Here is a 19,589-nt window from a genome sequence, read left to right as displayed (position 1 = left end):
GGCGGCTGTCCGCAGTGCCCAGCCACGACTCAGTACACTGTTCATTTCTCTGCCGGGCCACAGAGCGCCGTCCGATTAGTTTCATGTTAAATATCATGTGAATGTCCGTGTCTGGTGTGTGATACTTTTAACTGTCATGTGCGCGCCGTGTCATGGCACCGAGCGGCTCTTCCGGTGTGCGACCTGCTTAAGCGTATGAGAAGAACAGGGGCTATGGCACCTCTTTGGGAGATCAAAAAAGGTTTATAAGGGCAGACCGGGGCTGGCGGACACGCCGTTGCAACCCGCCTATGTCATTTGTCACTACCCGCAAAAAGAAATTCAAAACCACCCGATTGGATGGGAAACCGCCCAATCTGGCAACACTGAACTCAAACAGGTTTGTGACAAGTGAATGTTAAGAAAATAATGTCAGTTTTTGTTTTTTTGAGTGAACTATCCCTTTAAGTGCTTTTCATTGGTTTATTTTTCAATTCTTTGAGCTCCTGATCATGCCAGCGTTTGTGGGCATGACTCTTAACTTACTTTGAAAAATGTTAGAAACCATTGACTTCCATAGTAAGAAAAAACAAGGACTATGGAAGTCAATGGTGACAGGTTTCTAACATCTTTCAAACTATCTCCTTTTTACATTCGACATAAGAAAAGAATAAATGATGACAGTTTTTAGTTTTTGAGTGAACTGTCCTTTTAAATGCTCTTTATTTATTTATTTATTTATTTATTTATTTATTATTATTATTATTTCCTGTAGCTGCTGATCATGCCAGCGTTTGTGGGCATGGCTCTTTTACACCGGCTGTCAGATGACCGCTGGGAGAGATTTACAGCCTGGGTGTACGGCATGGGTCTGATCGCCCTGTTCCTCGTCTCTACGGTCTTTCACATCATCACCTGGAAGAAGAGTCACATGAGGTGTGTGTGTGTGTGTGTTTGTGAGCTCCATTGTATGATATCTAAAGGGCTGTCAATAGATGTAATATTACTGAAGAGTTTTAGAAATGACGGCCACATGTAAATTTGCATTCATGCATTGGGCAGATGTTTTATCCAAAGGTCAAAGGCAAAGTTTGTTTATATAGCACTGAAAATCAATCAGTACTTTAACATGTAAAATGTGTATACACAAGTGTGTGTAATACAAAATATCAGATAGGATATGTAAACACTTTGCCTTTGTTGGAATCCAGTAGTTGACTCTGATTCGACATGGAAAAACAATTAAGCTACTTTTCAATGCTTTTGGATGGGTTTTGAGTTGTCTTTGGGCTGGAAAATGTTCTTGGACTTGGCAACCCTGAATATGTGTGTACTTTTGCTTTGCTTGGGATTTGTATCCCCCAAAAATAAGAATTCTCTTATTAATTACTCACAATAATGCTGTTCCAATCCCGTAAGAGCTTTATTCATTATCAACACAATATTTATATTGCAGTGATAATGGTATTGAATATTGATATTTTTCAAGGTATCATATTGAAATCATTTAAGAAATCTTAAGTGATCCAACTGTAATCATATAAAGCTCCAAGAACACTTTTGTGTACCAAAAACAGTCAAAGTAATAGTAATTAATAACACAATTTTCATTTTTTGGGTGAACTAATACTTTAAAACAATACAAATTGCAATCAAAACTAAAATATACACAGATAGTCAGGGTTGCCAGGTCCAAGAAAAATTTCCAGCCTAATAACAATTTAAAACCCACCCAAAAGGAAAAGTCTAATTACAGTCAACTGCTGGTATACTACAAAGGGAAAGGTTTCCATATCTCCTCTGATATCTTGTAATACACACACTTGTAGGTACTCGGTATACACTTCCTGACATAAGTCTTGGTGTCGATCCCAGTTGAAAGTACAACAAATAACAACTTGACTTCTCGTTGATCATTTAAAAAGTGGCCGAAGGTGGATTTTTCTGATGAATCGCCTGTTGAACTGCATCTCAATCATCACAAATACTGCAGATTTAGACTTCTTGAACCTGCATGAACCCTAGATTCTCATAGAAATCAGTCAAGTTTGGTGAAGGAAAAATCATGGTTTGGGGTTACATTCAGCATGGGCCGTGCAAGAGATCTGCAGAGTGCATGGCAACATCAACAACCTGAGGTATCGAGATATTTTTGCTGCCCATTACATTACAAACCACAGGAGAGGGCAAATTCTTCAGCAGGATAGCGCTCCTTCTCATACTTCCTGAAGGCAAAGAAGTTTAAGGTGCTCAAGCATTGGCCATCCCAGTCACCAGACTTGAACATTATTGAGCATGTCTGGGGTTAAATGGAGGAGGCGTTGAAGAAACCAAATGATCAACTAGAGGTCAAGTTATTATTTGTTGTTCCTAAAAAATAGGCGACAAGACTTTTGTCAGGTAGTGTACGTGTTAAAGTACTGACTGATTTCTCACACATCAAACAACACTTTCTCAGATATAGGTGGAACTGACTATCTGCTCATGTCATATATGACTTGCCATCAGACGTTTTTATTCGCTCACTTGCAGTGTTTTTTTGCGTTGCCAGATATTCAGTCAAGGTTTATTTTTTACACTTGCTGTAGCGTGTTTTAAAAACAGCTAAAAAAACCCCCAACAAACTACAATTTTTAAAGAATTTATATAAAATCTGAAACGATTTGGTCATGTGGCCCACTCATAATTGTTTTTAAATAATTGTGATTACGATATTGACCAAAATAATGGCGAAACTGTACAAAACCGTACATATATTTATTTAAAATTCTTTAATTTTATTTTTATTAACAGTCTTCATAACAGTGATTTATAAAAATGGACGTTACGGTTTGCTCTAATATAAAATTGGTTGAGCTGTTATTTACATTTACATATAAAACCTCTTTAAAAAATTGACATTTTATTTGTTTTTATATTAAGATTATATAATCTTGTCTTATAATCACATGTAGCAGATTACAGTTAAGCTATAATAAAGTTTTAATTCTTCAGTGTTTGGACTCTCAGTAGTGATTATTAAACCACACTGAAATGAGCTAAACTGAACTGAACTTAAACACTGAAAACTGAACTGACACTGTTTCAAGTCACTATGATCTTTTATGTGAAGCTGCTTTGACACAATCTACATTGTAAAAGCGCTATACAAATAAAGGTGAATTGAATTGAATAATTTTTCAACAGTGCGTGTAGCATATTTTGCTTTTTAAGTGAAGTTTCAGCTCAAAACACCCCACAAATAATGCTTTATAACTCTTTGAAACTGCCCCTTTTAGACTTTAATCCAAATTGTGGCGTTTGGTAACTGTCGCTTTAAATTCAAATGAGATGTGCTTTTTTTTAATGAGGGCGAAGCTACAAATGCCCGTGTGTCAGCATAGTGGCAGATTGAAAAACAAGACCAACTTCCTATGCTAATGAGGTAGAGATGGTCAAAAATGGGCGGGGCTTTCCCTCACTGATGACAAGTACAAAGGGAGAATGTCAATCAAAGCGCTTCTGTTTTTATCAAGCGTGATCTATAAATAATGAAATACTTGCATTTTATATATATATAAAGAGTTGGGCATTAACTATTGAGTTACTGCAGAGTTTTGTGAATGATTGATACATTTAAAAATCAGTGCTGAATCTCTATTATTGAAATAATTATCTCATGTATAAATGTTGATTAGGAGTAACTCCTAAACCTGTAATGGTTATTATGTTATTGCATTAACTAGATGTGCAATTAAGCTCTCATGATGACATTACAAGTCATTGAATTGAATATTATTTATTTTTACAGGACGATGGAGCACTGTTTCCACATGTGTGATAGAGTTGTTATATACTTCTTTATTGCTGCCTCTTATACACCGTGGTACGTTTCTTTATACTTATATTTCATATTTACTTTGGTGTGATTTTAAAATGTATTAATGCAATGAGGTGCTATCAGGTTTACAAATATATAAAAAATGTGTATATAAATATATTTTTTTAAATACTAGAATTTATTTAGCATGCATTCAATTAAAAATGCAGTAATAATACTATAGACCATTTCATTGTGATCATGTCATTGTCCCATGAACATTTCCTGCTTGTTATCAAACTATTTCATAACTGTAACAAGAGGAAATTTAATTATATCTTAATGTTAAAGCAGCTTTCATGACATTATTTATCAATACGTGGCTCTTTTGGGGTTCCCAGGAGCTATGGAAATCAAAAATATAAAACAGGAAATACATTAGGTCCATTGTTATTGTTTACACTCCTCGAAATGGTCTAGTTTATGTAGCTGTAAAATTATTTATACACATTTAGACAATTAAATAAATAAATACACACTCAATGATAGGCAAAATATAATCTGTGTAAATCTGTGGATTTCTGCACACTCAGCTTCTGTGAGGGCCGTCTCCTAGACAGAGATGGCAAAAGTACACACATCCTTTACTCAAGTAGAATTACACATACTCATGTTTAAAAGGACTCTGGTAAAAGTTGAATTACTGACTACACATTTGTACTCCAGTAAAAGTAAGGAAGTGCGGCCTGAAATATCTACTTGAGTAAAAAGTATGAATTATTACTACCCGTTTTAGTTTCACGATGGTGAATACACTTCACATCTTGTACAGTTGTGCTCAAAAGTTTACACACCCCTTGAATAATTTGTTAAAATGTGAATAATTTGAACAAAATAAAAGGGATCATACAAAATGCATGTTATTTTTATTTAGTATTGTCCCGAGTAGGATATTTTACATGAAAGATGTTAACATATTCTTCACAGCACAAAAATTTAGCTGAAATTATTGAAATAACACTTTACAAAGGTTTACATGCCTATGGTTTTCAATACTGTGTGCGCTTTCCTGATGATCTACGAGTGTTTTTTCTGTATTGTGAAGGTTGTTTATGATGTACTCGGAAATACACATGCACAAACTAATCATACTTCAGTTGTCTACTCAATATTTGAACAAATTGATTAGACCACTTGTCAAATGACATTTGTTTCAACTGAAATGGTGGACAGGTTTTTTTTTAGCTAGAAGGAGTTAGCGAGCTAACTTTAACCCACAAGAGTAGCATAATTTGCTCTTGAACGGTGTTGTAGATGGAATATAGACTCAATTATTATTGTACTCGACAAAAGAGACAGACCGATATGTATTTTGAAGCTTTAACATGTATGAAAGCAAAGCCAGGAATTAATATCAACCTCAGCATAAACGGATGACCTTTAATAATAAGTGTGTTGCTGTTCTTTTGCTCTCGAAAAAATAAATCATAGCAAGAGCCGAGTGATACTTAAAGGGCACATAGTTTACCTCTTTTTTATGATTTAATATTAATATTATGGTTCTTCTGAGTGTGCCAGTTTAGGTTCAGTTTAAAACACAAGTCAGATTTTTTTATTATAATGTGTTAAAAAGTGTCATGTTGGGGGCGTGTCCACAGTTCGCTGATTTAGGGGTGTGTTGCTTCACATGTAGACTAGTTTCGGCTTCCCGCCCAACGTAACAAGGGGGCGGGGCATGAGCTCACCTGCTCTGTGTTTGCAACAGAGTCTGACAGGCAGACTGAGAGGAGCAGGAGTGACTCGGACACAGACCCATCAGAGAGTACAAAATCATTTGTGTCTTTGTACAGTTTTACAGCCAACTGTGTGCTAGTTTCAAGTGCCGAGCTTGTACACAGAAACTAATAACCACGCACACTGAATTAACTTTGACTGAGGCACCGGATGCGCCGCTCGAAGCCGCGACACGGCACACCAGACACTCTCTGTGGCGCGGCAGAGACATGAAGTGTCCCGAATCATCGTGCCACGCATTTTAGAATTGTAAACATAGGTTTCTGCAGCGGTCCGCGGCTCCCAGCTGTCGACTTGAGTGTACCCTGATAGAAACCTATGTTTGGTATTCTAAAATGCATGCTAGTTAAGATCACAGGGAGCTTCTGGGATCGCGAGAAATGCAAACGGCTGAAGTATAAGGTAGACTCATTGAGAATTACACATGTTTGCAAACCTACCTAGAGATACAACCAATAATTCCGATTAGAGTAATGTGGAGAATATTGATATTTTGTTGAGCCCAATGAGCCCTGCATCTAAAAATAGAGCAAGGGTGTTCCTTTAGTGATATCGCTTCGACTCACGCTGAAAATGGCGGACGTGAATCAACAAACTGAGGATATGATGACGCGCCTGTCAATCAATATTGGTTTGAAAACCGCTTCAATTGGTCCACCGTTTTTATGTTGTTAAATTGAAAAAAAAAAACACTGGGTGTGCTTATATCACCCCAATATGACAGTCTATACACCATACATGCACATATGTCTGTCCAAACAGCTTGAAAAGTAGATTTTTTACCATAGGTGCCCTTTAATTAATTTTATTTAATATTTTGTTTACCAAATCTTTTAATGAATAGCAAGTTGAAAAAGTGCACAAATGAGTAACAAGTTCAGTATTTGTTTAAAAACAAAATCTTTTCCTACAGGAAATGTCTTTAAAGGGGCAGTTCACCCAGAAATTACAGTTCTGTCATAATTTACTCACCCTTGACTTGTTCCAAACCTTTATGAGTTTCTTTCTGCTGTTAAACACTAAAAGAGATATTTTAAAGAATGCTGGAAACCTGTAACCATTGACTTCCATAGCATTTGTTTATCTATAATGTAAGGCAATGGTTACCAGTTTTCAGCATTCTTCAAAATATCTCCTTTTGTGTTCAACAGAAAAAAGATACTCATAAAGGTTTGGAACAACATGTGGGTGAGTAATTGTTGAAGTATTTGTAATTTTTGGGTGAACTGTCCTTTTAAGAGCAACTTTTTTGTTTTGCAATCGATTCATTTCTCATTTACCCACATTTCCTCATTTCTTATCCAGTCTGCCATCCTAATATTGTGAAACTGAAGTCACTGTGGAAAACGTTTTGTGCAGAGCTCATCAGATTTGGCTATTTTTGGTCACAGCTGTCTGAATGTCATTGATCTGGTAGTGCAGCATTTTTGATCAGTTTTCCATCACTTTGTCATGAGTTTTTAGTGACTGAAGCGGCCGCAGCGTTTGGTCACTTTCCTCTGCGAGCGTGAATAATTCAGTGTTCTTGAGCGCTTCACTAGAGAACTGAAGTGAGATTTAACTCCAGTTACTGAGCATCTTTATTTATCAGCGGTCACTTAATAAACCATGCATTATACATTAGATTCAAGCTTATAAAGAAATAATAATACCAATTCAAATTATAAACAGAAATCGAACAACTGAAAACAATAGAAAACAACCTAGTTTGTTTGTTCGTTCTAGTTAGTTTTGCCATTGTTTTCTGTTGTTCGAGTCTTGTTTATATATTGAGTTTGTATTTTTATTGGTTTATAGCAAAGGTGGTAGCATAGAAAACTAGCCTTTGGGCTAATTTGGGTACATTTTATATCCTTGAGGGATTCTTCCATTGAAGCAGGAGAAACAAATAAATGATTTATTCTGTATTTTTCAAACAATCCAAAAAAAAAAATGCTTGGCTATACATTTAAAATGTTAATGTTTTTGGGACGCAGATGTTTTAATGTCCCCAACCAAAACAAAATTATTACAAATAAACAAAACAAAAAAAAAAAAAGTCAACCCCTTAAATTAAAGGTTCTGTATGTAAGTTTGACACCAATTGGTCGATATAGGTATTGCACGCCTGGTTCAAAACTTAGGCAAGCGCAGGTTGCCAGATTGATGACACCAACAGAAGTGTGCCTGACTGTCGAACCTAAAGGCTGATTTAAACCGTGTTCTAAATAAAAGCAACGGCAGGCAGCAGCAGATAGTTCACCTCAGATCTTGAAAATAAAATAACCCATTTGAAATTGAACTTTAGAACTGTGACTCAGTGCAAGACAACACATATCAGTGATTCAGCATCTACATTTAATAATATTTAAGAGGTTTAATGTGTATTAATTCGATGATAAACCATACCATTTCATTGAAGTGCAGTGAGTGTACTATTCTGTGCTTCGGAAAGGCTGGATTGAAATTTCCATCGTGTTTCGTCTGGTGCAAACAGACAAATTGCTTATAACTGCAAATCTCGTCACGTAGCGTGTTGTTAGAACACGGGGTTACAATGAAACCTGCTCACCTAATGTTTACATTCGGAATATTTATATTATTTGCTAATTAATAACCACCATATGTGGAATGCTGAATCTGCATCTCATTTTGGAGGCTGCTACTGTACAAAATGTAATTTATCATGCGTATCTGCGATACGTATATTGAACATACTATGGGGATAATTGTAAAGGCTGCATTAAAAATATTAGAGAGCAGGGGGGACTGGGGGACACTTTTCTTTGTGATCGTCACTGACTTTTTGTGTGTTTGTGTGCAGGTTGAATCTCCGGGAACTCGGGCCGCTCGCCGCTCACATGCGCTGGTTTGTGTGGTTGATGGCAGCTGCCGGAACAATCTATGTGTTTAATTACCACGAAAAGTATGTTGGACATCACCTAAATACATCTAATTCTGACATATTTTAATTATTGGCCAAGACTGGTGATGTACAGCGGGGAAAATAAGTGTTGGCCGTTTTTCTCAGAAAACATATTTCTAAAGGTGCCATTGACTTGAAATTTAACCAGATGTTGATAACAACCAAAGGAATCCATATAGAAAACAAATCTAATTAGTTTACAAATGAAGTTATGCTTGATAAAATGAAATGACGCAGGGAAAAAGTATTGAACGCAATACAAATAAATATGTGAATGCGTAAAATAATGTGTAAATAAATATGTAAATAAGTAAAAAAATACGTAAAAATTGTAACTAAGTAAATATGTAAATAAATGCGTTAAGAAATATATAAATATGTAAATAAGTAAATGAATACGTAAATAAATGTAGATGTAAATAAGTAAATAAATACATTAAGTAAATAAATAAGTAAATAAATATGTAAATACATAAGTAAATATGTAAATAAATAAATACGTAAATAAATGAGTAAATAAATATGTAAATAAGTAAATAAATATGTAAATACATAAGTAAATATGTAAATAAATAAATACGTAAATAAATGAGTAAATAAATATGTAAATAAGTAAATAAATATGTAAATAAATATGTAAATAAGTAAATAAATATGTTAATAAGTAAATAAATACGTAAATTAGTGATATGTAAATAAGTAAATAAATGCAAAAATAAGTAAATAAATACATAAATATGTAGATAAATATGTAAATAATGCATAAATAAGTAAATAAATATGTAAATACATAAGTAAATATGTAAATAAATAAATACGTAAATAAATGAGTAAATAAATATGTAAATAAGTAAATAAATATGTAAATAAGTAAATAAATATGTTAATAAGAAAATAAATATGTAAATAAGTAAATAAATGCAAAAATAAGTAAATAAATACATATGTAGATAAATATGTAAATAAATGCATAAATAAATGTGTGAATAAATAAATAAATGCGTGACTAAATAATTAAATAAATAAATAAATGCGTAAATAAACAAATGCGTGAACAAATAGGTAAATAAATAAATGTGTAAATAAGTAAATAAATGCATGAATAAATAAATGTGTGAATAAATAAATAAGTGACTAAATAAATAAATAAGTAAATAAATACGTAAATAGAGATCTGTAGTGATTGTAAGAAAATGTCTGGTGCATAGAGATGAACGTGTGTGTTTTCTGTTTATGTGTGGTGTTCAGGTATAAGCTGGTGGAGCTGGTGTTTTATCTGACCATGGGCTTCTTCCCTGCGCTGGTGGTGACATCAATGGTGAGTGCGTGAGGTCATTTCCTGTTCAGCTCTTCGGTTAATCTGATCCCCGGAGTTAAACATGGGCTTCTGAAGGACACAGACTTATTAGCAGACCCCTAATAACCTGACCAGTGTAAGAGCCTGTTGAAGTCGCTCAAATGTAGGACAAGCCGTGCTTTTAATGTTAATTGTGTTTAAAATAGTAAAGGTATTTAAATAGAGTATCTATAAAAAATAAACTCTTGTGTTCTTTTTATTTTGTATATTAATTAGTGCTGTCAAAATTAGCGCGTTAACGGATGCAAATAATTTGAAATGTTTAGCGCGTAAAAAAAAAATTAACGCAATTAATGCAGTTGGAGTTTTTTTTTTATTTGCTGTTGTGGCCGACGTGTGTTCAACGTGCAAAGAAATATGGATAAGACCAAGGAAGCACTTTTAGAAGGAAAGTTTCAGTCTATAACAATTTACATCGCATCACCAGACTGTCCATCGTTTCCTCCAGAGTTTCATGCAATTTCGGGTGTTTCATCTTTAATCTTTTGATGGTTGATGGTTTATTGTGGGTATGTTTTTACATGAAGAAATCCGTGTTAAGTCAAGCAAAAATTCTGATAAACAGTTGTATTTTTGAGTTAAATAGGTTATTTGTCTTGAGTTTACGTAAATTTTACATTTGAATAGCCAAAATTACAAGTCTTTTAATTGGGATTAATCGGGATTAATAAGTAAATTTTTTTAATATAACTAAGATAATATAAATGACGGCACTAATATAAATGAATTTTAATTGAAAATGGGACAACTTGAAACTGATTATAAAATATTTGAGTATTAAATAATTGTTATGTTGTTTAATTTTTTCGTATCGTCTTTTAAGAAATCTTTAGGTTATTAGTCATTTCAAATAGAATGGAGGAACTATGACGTCAATTTGTATTAGTGGTGGGCTGTTAACGTGCTGCGTTAAGGCAAGACTTTTATCAGGCGATTAAATCAAATATCGCCGTTTATCTATTCTCAAAGTTGGGTTGGGAGCTGGGTGTATTCTACGCAAGCTATGATGACTTTCACCTTGATATTGAGTGCAGATGTATACCTGGCCGAGTTGCACTGTAGGTGGCGAGAACGAGTCTGTTCCGAACCTGTGTGTATTCCTATTGTGAAATTACCACATCAAACGAGACGTGCTAACATGGATGCAGTTCACTAGAGTGAATCTGATTAATGTTAGCTCCACATCTGACTATCAAGCACCTGTAGAGTTTATGTGTTCGAGTGAAACGTATACAAATAAAATGGACCGGGTGCTTTTTAAAAATGAATTGCGGTGAATGAAAGTCAAACGCCGTCTGACAAAAAAAGTGCCCTTCTGAAGCGAATCAGCAGGATGCCCTTCTGGATCTTTCACTTACTTTGAAGACACTACTGACTATGCTTACATGGACATCTGTAGTCTAGTTATTTGCCTTAGACAATAATATAATTACGGTGTTTACGTGAAGTGCTTTCATGCAAGAGTTTCCTGTAATTTTGGATGACTTTAAAGGGCCATGAAACCCCCCTCTTTCGGTTCAAGTCTACCTCAGAATTAAAAAAAAAAAAAAGCATCATAATGGGTGTGGAGCTCTGCGAGCAGAGGGTGGAGTGGGCGTGGCCAGTAGAGCAGGGGAGAAAGAGGGGAGCGAACAACTGTTGTCAGTTGGCTCACAAAATGAGACACAAACCGTCTCTTATAAAACAATAATGAACAAAACCGTATACCGTAAAATAAAACAAATCGTAATTTATAGTTTACAAAGATAAAATGCTAAATAATAATCAATAAATTAATGCCCTGCTACATTTGTTATTCGTAATTTCATATAGACTCAACCACAATTTATATCATTATAAAGATAATCGTGTTTATATAAGCACTATAAATGAGGACTCCTCCCCTCCTCAATCCCGGGGTCTGAATGCAGACTCAGTGCAGAAAATCTCTTGAGAGGGGTCTGGCTGCAGACTCGGTGCAGTGCAATCTGAGCTGCATCCAATGCTTTTGAATGGGCTTACCTAACCCCACCCCTGACCCTACCCCTCACAGTGACGTCACTTACTCCATTTGAGTGCATTGTGTCTGACAATCTCAGGTTGCATCATAAAGGCTGCATCCAGATGCTATTGGGTTTCTTGCCCTGCCTATTTCAATCATTGCTGCTGGTTATCCGCTGCCATGTCCCAAAGTCAATGGGTTTTTTGGAATTTCAGTTAAACCGCGTAAATAAGATATTCTCAAGATACTTTCACGTTTTATTCTACGACGTAACACATCAGTTTCATCACACTATTAATTTTTTTAATTGGCTACGCTGCTTTAAAAAGATGATTGCTAGCTATCAAGTTGTGGCGGTGTCGGAGACATTATACATCATCGAGCTGAACTGGTCTGGAACACAGCCCGCTTGCGTTGACATTTAGATTTGTCCGTTATTTAAGTATTTTCATGAATAGTATTTGATAGTTTGTAGTATTTTTCTAATTGGGAATTCATATTGTGCGTAGATAATCCCGTCACTTGTAAAGACTGTGAAAACAGATTCATATGTTGATCATTTTTTTAAATGAAACTATATGAAGATACTGCTTATCAGTGCAGCCTGTCTCTTTCCTGCTCTCAGTAATGCAAATATGTGAATAAAAGTGTTAAAACACACATGTTAACTGTCATTTTAACGTGATTAATTGTTTTTTCGTCATTTTTTTTTCTTCATCTGAACACATTTAACTCTGTCATAACTGCAATATTTACACTCCTTAATTTATAGCATATGTGACTGTATGGGCTGCTTTTCGCTGTACTTGGTGACAAAAAAGAATATTGAATTCTGTGTACATTTTTTGTACAATTTATGTTACTTTAAATGAGGTAAATTGAGCAAATAATCTTCACTTCTTCTCATACCATGTGCTCCTGTCACCATGAGTCAAAAAATGAAGCTCCACCTTTAAACGGTGCTAGATAGTGACTCCCACTCCTTATTGGATGTTTTATTGATACTTTTTCTAACATTTTAATTGGTTGCAATCATATTAACAAGTCTGTGCTTAGCAAGAGCCTTAAGAAAACGTTCTGTTGCCTGAGGGCAACGTTGTGCTGTAGAGGGATTTAAGTTTATTTGCATTTATATATTAAATATTTATGTCTAATACATATAGAAATACACATGATAGATGGATGGATAGATAGATATTTTGGTTTTGGGTTTTATATATTTTATTTATATACACACACATTATACAGTGAGTAAACTAGTGAATACAAACTTATTTTGGATGTGATTTACAAACACACTCACCGGCCACTTTAATAGGTACACCTTACTAGTACTGTCGAACCCCTTTTTGCTTTTAGAACTGCGTTAATCCTTTGTGGCAGTTGATGCAGATTTGTCGGCTGCACATCCATGATGCGAATCTCCCATTCCACCACATCCCAAAGGTGCTCAATTGGATTGACATCTGGTGACTGTGGAGGCCATTTGAGTACAGTGAACTCATTGTCATGTTCAACAAACCAGTCTGAGATGATTCACGCTTTATGACGCTTTATAGTGTGTTATTCTGCTGGAAGTAGCCTTGAGAAGATGGGTACACTGTGGTCATAAAGGGATGGACATGGTCAGCAACAATACTCAGGTAGGCTGTGGTATTGATACGATACTCAATTGGTACTGATGGGCCCAAAGTGTGGCAAGATAATATCCCCCACACCATTACACCACCACCACCAGCCTGAAACGTTCATACAAGGCAGGATGGATCCATTCTTTCATGTTGTTGATGCCAAATTCTGACCCTGCCATCTGAGTGTCGCAGCAGAAATCGAGACTCATCAGATCAGGCAACGTTTTTCCAATCTTCTATGGTCCGATTTTGGTGAGCTTGTGTGAATTGTAGCCCGGTGTGGTCTTCTGCTGCTGTAGCCCATCCGCCTCAAGGTTGGACATGTTGTTTGTTCAGAGATGCTCTTCTGCATACCTTGGTTGTAACGAGTGGTTATTTGAGTTACTGGTGCCTTTCTATCAGCTGGAACCAGTCTGGCCATTCTCCTCTGGCATCAACAAGACATTTGCGCCCACAGAACTGCCGCTCGCTGGATATTTTTGGACAATTCTCTGTAAACCCTAGAGATGGTTGTGCGTGAAAATCCCAGTAGATCAGCAGTTCCTGAAATACTCAGACCAGCCCGTCTGGCACCAACAACCATGCCATGTTCAGAGTCACTTAAATCCCCTTTCTTCCCCATTCTGATGCTCAGTTTGAACTACAGCAGATCGTCTTGACCATGTCTACATGCATAAATCCACTGAGTTGCTGCCATGTGATTGGCTGATTACAAATCGAACACAACAAGCTATTAGACAGGTGTACCAAATAAAGTGGCCGGTGAGTGTATATACACATACGTACAGTTGAAGTCAGAATTGCTAGCTCCCCTAAATTATTATTATTATTAATAGCCTCCTCTGTTTATTTTTTCCCACAATTTTTGTTTAACAGAGAGATTTTCTCAACACATTTCTAAACATAATAATTTTAATGACTCATTTCTAATAACTGATTTATTTTATCTTTGCCATGATGACAGTAAATAATATTTGACTAGATATTTTACAAGACACTTCTATACAGCTTAAAGTGACATTTTAAAGGCTTAACTAGGTTAATTAACTAGGCAGATTAGGGTAATTAGGCAAGTTATTGTATAATGATGGTTTGTTCTGTAGACTATCGAAAAAATAAAGATACATTTATAACTAAGTAAAATAAATAAAACGAATAAAACTTTCTCCAGAGGAAAAAATATTATCAGACATACTGTGAAAATTTCCTTGGGAACATCATTTGGGAAATATTTTAAAAAGAAAAAAAATTCAAAGGGGGGCTAATAATTCTGACTTCAACTGTATGTATACACTGAATAACTAAATTTAAATAAAATATATCACAACCATGTTTGTGAGAAATATAGTTAAAATGTGTTAAAATGTTCATTACATGGATTTTTTTTATTTTATTATTATTGATTGCTTGATAGATTAGCATAAAACCATGTAAAAGTAAGAGTGTTCACAGTAAAAAATGTTTTGTGAGATTGCCAGATTGGGATTGCTGTATAAACGCAGCTTCTGCTTACAGTCTGCGTTCATACAGAACAACACTGTGTTGGCTACAGACTGAGACACTATCAAAATGAAACCCTTTTAAGATGAAGCACGGCCTTTACTCTGTGTTTGTGTGGAGATTAACTCTCGGGCAGCAGCAGGATTTCGTTCAATAATGATCTTGTTTCTGGTGTCACAACGACGCCACCTTGTGTTTAACAGCAGTACATGCACATGGTTTGAAAGCAAATAAAACTACCTGCATGTAAAGGCAGAAACAGAGTGGATTAAAAAAGACTTGTTTCTGGGCTTGTGGTATAAATAAAATGCATGATCTCTTCAGGGCTTTATATGCTTCAAAATATTGACTGCTTTACAAATATTTTTATGTATTATAAGATTTTTATTTCAAGTCGGTAACTGTACTTTAGTAGTTTTGTGTATTTATGTTATTTTATCTTTTTAAGTTTTAGTTTTTTATATGTATTATTTAGTTATTTTTATTTTTTATAACAGAATTTAACTGTGTCTTAAGAATTGCATTGTGTTGCTTTTATCAATAATTTTAAAAGTGCAGTTTTAATGGTTAATTTTACTGTCTAGCTTTTTTAATTAGGGCTGCACAATATGTCATCTCAGATTTGATAATCGCAATGTGATCATTCGCAATAGTCACTTCGCAGGATATTCAGTGTTGAGTTTGTGTCACAATTCATCATTTTGCATGTGTTTTTGATGCCTGTGATTGTATAATGATTTTTAGAAGCATTCGAGCATAAGAAATTGTACCAATTGTGATCTTAACTATGATTAATTTTATTGAATAGTTTTCATTTTTATAATTTAGTTACTGTACTTGAACACAGTTTCACTTTATTTCAATTGTATCTTTTTCTTGATTGTATTTATGGATAGTTATGCATAAAAATGCTCCCAACACATGCAAGTACAGAAATGCACTGCGAATAGCACAGACCATGACGAAAATGTGTCTGGGGACCCGAAAAGTTTATCGGTTGTCTATTGGATTTTATGGAGATGCAAATAGTAAACATTAATTCTTCGATCTCTGACTAAACAAGTGCATAATAATGCTCCCAACACATGCAAGTACAGAAATGCACTGCGAATAGCACAGACCATGACGAAAATGTGTCGGGGGACCCAAAAAGTTTATCGGTTGTCTATTGGATTTTATGGAGATGCAAATAGTAAACATTGATTCGTCAATCTCTGACTAAACATGCACATGAAAATACTTACAACACGTGCAAATACAGACCACAACGAAAATGTGTCTGAGGACGCCAAAAATGTTTATAGATTGTTTATTAGATTTTATGAAGACTCAAATAGTAAACATTAATTCATCAATCTCTGACTAAACAAGTGCATGAAAATACTCAGAACATATGCAAATACAGAAATGCACTGCGAATAGCTCAAACCATGACGAAAATGTGTCATGCAAAAATAGCAAACATGTTTTATATATTGTTTATTAGTTTTTATGGAGATGCACTCCCACTGCAGAATCATCCCAATTGGTCTAACATAAAAATTTTTCCAGATAGAGATATTAAGTCATCTGGTGAAATTATATTTATATCATAATATATATCGTAAAATAAAAAAATATTGCAATGTTAGATGTTTTTCAATATCATAATTTCAATACATCAACAAATAAAATGATTGAAAATACAAATTAATTTCTATTTTTTATTTACATTTAGGTTTTTAGTATGTTGGTAACTTTAGATAGTATGCCTAAATGTGGTTTAGTAATTTTTTTGTGTACTTTGGTCTGCTTTTTCATAATTGTTTATTTCAGTTTTGTCTATTTTAATGCAATATGTGAAGTTAAACTATATATTAAGCCCCAAGTCTGGGCAGAATAAACGAAAAGGGTTGTGGGTGGTGAATTTTCCACGGGAAACAAACAACACCACCAAAAAAATAAACTTCGGTTGACAACCAAACTCGAACACTCAGTTGAGAGTAATTGAATAGATTTATTATAGAAAAAGTTGCAATTTAAGTGAGCATCTCTTCAGGGTGGCCACAGGCCAAAATAACAAACAAAAGAATCTACAAAGTAAATAAACTAAATAACCTGTAAGTCCTTAAAGAAAAATACAGGAAGCTTACCTTCCTGCCTAAACATAAACAAAGTCATCAAAATAAATAGGTAGGTCACCCCTACAAGCTCAAACTCTCAGAAAAGTTGTAAGCATACATGGACATTTGGACAATATTAAGGTTTGGTCGTTGGCCGGAGCGGTAGGGAAATTCAGGAGCTCTCCATTACAAGCAACCGTTGCACCACTAATGAGCTCCTCAAACTTTGTCAGAAGTTCCCTTTTATAGCTCTCCGTGACCATCAGCCAATCAGAGCCTGGACCATATTAAAATGGGAGCCTGTAAGATGACAAAAAAACAACACAAGAAGGCGGGACTATAAAAATGACATTAATAATAATTAATAATAATAATATGCAAAATGATAATTAATTAAATTATTAAAATTAATAATAATTACATATGCAATGTACAACAAAAATAAACAAACTTTAGTTGTAACACTATGAGAAAAAAATAACATCATTGGAATGTATTTTTGTTAAGTGTATTTCATTTATGTTTTTTTGGTTTTACCTTTTAGTCAACCATAATAACTATATTATATATTTTTTTTTATTAAAAAAAGTACATTTAAATTTATTAAATTCATTGAATTTCATAATTTTTAAATTATTATTATTATTATTTAGCGTCTACTTTGTTATACTTTTTTATTTCACTTTAATGCATTTTAGTACAATGTGAAGTTTTAATACATTTTTAATATTAAATATTTTAAATATTGTTTTAGTATTAAAGTCATTGAATATTTAATTTTATTGACCTTTTTGGGGTTTTAGTCAACAATAATAACCCTGTTAGTTACAAAGAAGGTAAATTATTGAATAAAAGGTACAAATTAACTTCAAATTAATCATTTATTTTCTTCTTTTCTCCTTGCAGACGAACACGGAGGGTCTGAGTGAGTTGGCGTTCGGGGGTCTGGTCTACTGTCTGGGAGTGTTTTTCTTCAAGTCCGACGGCGTGATTCCCTTCGCTCACGCTATCTGGCACGTGTTCGTGGCGCTGGCGGCCGCCATTCATTACTACGCCATCTGGAAATACCTGTACCGCAGTCCTGCGCTGGAGGACATCAGAGACGTCTGAGCCACAAACAAACAACTCTTCGTCATCATCATCTTCATCATTATCATCAAAAACACCAACGTTTACCAGGATGACCATGCAATGTTTACGGTTTTCTTACCAGCTCAGAGTATCTCTGTCTGTCTGTGAGAGTGTGTATGTGTGTGTGTTGCAGTGCTGAATGACCAACTGCAACAAGACGTGCGTGCGTGCGTGCGTGTGCGTGTGTGTGTGTGTGTGTGTGTTCTTCTCTCTTTTCATCAGTATTATGTAAATATTTACCACTGAAAGCAGATGAATTGTGATATTTACTGATTTTATTTTATTTTTTGGCGTGCATTCGGTCTCGCACACATTCAGTAGTCGTTTCAGATCATATATTTACAGATTTTTTTGTGCATTCGGTCACACAGACACACACACTCAGTAGTTGTTTCAGATCATATGTAATGAATTCTTTTATTCATCTTGCGACTTTAGTGTTTGGTTAAGAAAAGTAATGTATTACAATCTTAAAATGGTAACACTTACGGTAACAACAATGTTGTGTTAATGTATTTGCTAACATGAACCGACACGTTCATCTTAAAAATGGTAACATAATAAGATCACGTGGATTAATGTAATTTTGCATTCTTAATATATTTGCTGACGTGATCAAACATTGAGCGACACATTACTTCCATTAATTAATCTTAATGATGAATAAATACTGTAATGTCATTCATTGTTAATCCATGTTAACTCACAGCGCAATAACTAATGATACAAGCAGACCTTCGGATTTTAATAACGCGTTTGTAAATTATTTATAAATACCATATTGTTCGTTATAAGTTCATTAGTAAACACAGTAACTAATGAAACCTTATTGTGAAGTGCGAGCATTAAAGCAAACTAAAACAAAACGTTTACTTTTACTAAGTAACACTTTTTTGAAAAAAAGTTACTTTTATTACTACGTTTACTAAGTAACAGTAAATGTATTAACAAAGCAACTTAAAAAGTAACTGTTACTTGGTAAAAGTAATGATATAATCACGTTTTTTAAAAAAGGTAACAGTTAATTGTTTTGAAAAAGGTAGCTTTATTATTAAATTTACAAACAGTTACTTTTTTGAAAAAGTTTCATTACTGTGTTTTTGAACTATGTTACTTTTTTTTAAAGTTACTATATTACTACATTTACTAGGTAACAGTTACTCTTGAAAAAAATTTGTTTTGGTATATTTAATAAGTAACAGTTACTTTTTAGAAAAAGTTACTTTGCTGCATTTAATTATTAAAAATAGCATTTTGTTATTAGTATTTAATAAGTAACTGTTACTTAGCAGATGTATTGATAGTCACTTTTCTTCAAAAAAGGTAACTTAGTAATTGTAGTAATAAAGCAACTTTAAAAAACTTGGTAACAATTACTTTAAAAAATGTTAATACATTAAGTAACAGTTA

At 34.2% G+C, this 19,589-nt stretch overlaps 1 protein-coding gene across 2 annotated transcripts in view; it reads left to right on the top strand.

Moving 5' to 3' along the window:
* Positions 1-19,335, top strand: part of mmd (monocyte to macrophage differentiation-associated) — a 56,265-nt gene extending 36,930 nt beyond the window's left edge. The window contains exons 3-7 of one of the 2 annotated variants that reach the window (XM_056452850.1): positions 755-915; positions 3,770-3,844; positions 8,376-8,477; positions 9,726-9,795; positions 17,955-19,335. In XM_056452850.1, the coding sequence (XP_056308825.1) occupies positions 755-915; positions 3,770-3,844; positions 8,376-8,477; positions 9,726-9,795; positions 17,955-18,158 (612 nt within the window). In that variant the 3' untranslated portion in view covers positions 18,159-19,335. The remainder of the gene's footprint in view (positions 1-754; positions 916-3,769; positions 3,845-8,375; positions 8,478-9,725; positions 9,796-17,954) is intronic. The other variant, XM_056452849.1, reaches the window with a different exon arrangement.
* The last annotated feature ends 254 nt before the right edge of the window (positions 19,336-19,589 follow it).

Source organism: Danio aesculapii, chromosome 3, assembly GCF_903798145.1.
Source record: "Danio aesculapii chromosome 3, fDanAes4.1, whole genome shotgun sequence".
In the NCBI taxonomy this organism is placed as follows: Eukaryota; Metazoa; Chordata; class Actinopteri; order Cypriniformes; family Danionidae; genus Danio; species Danio aesculapii.
This window is presented reverse-complemented; position numbering and strand designations above follow the sequence as displayed.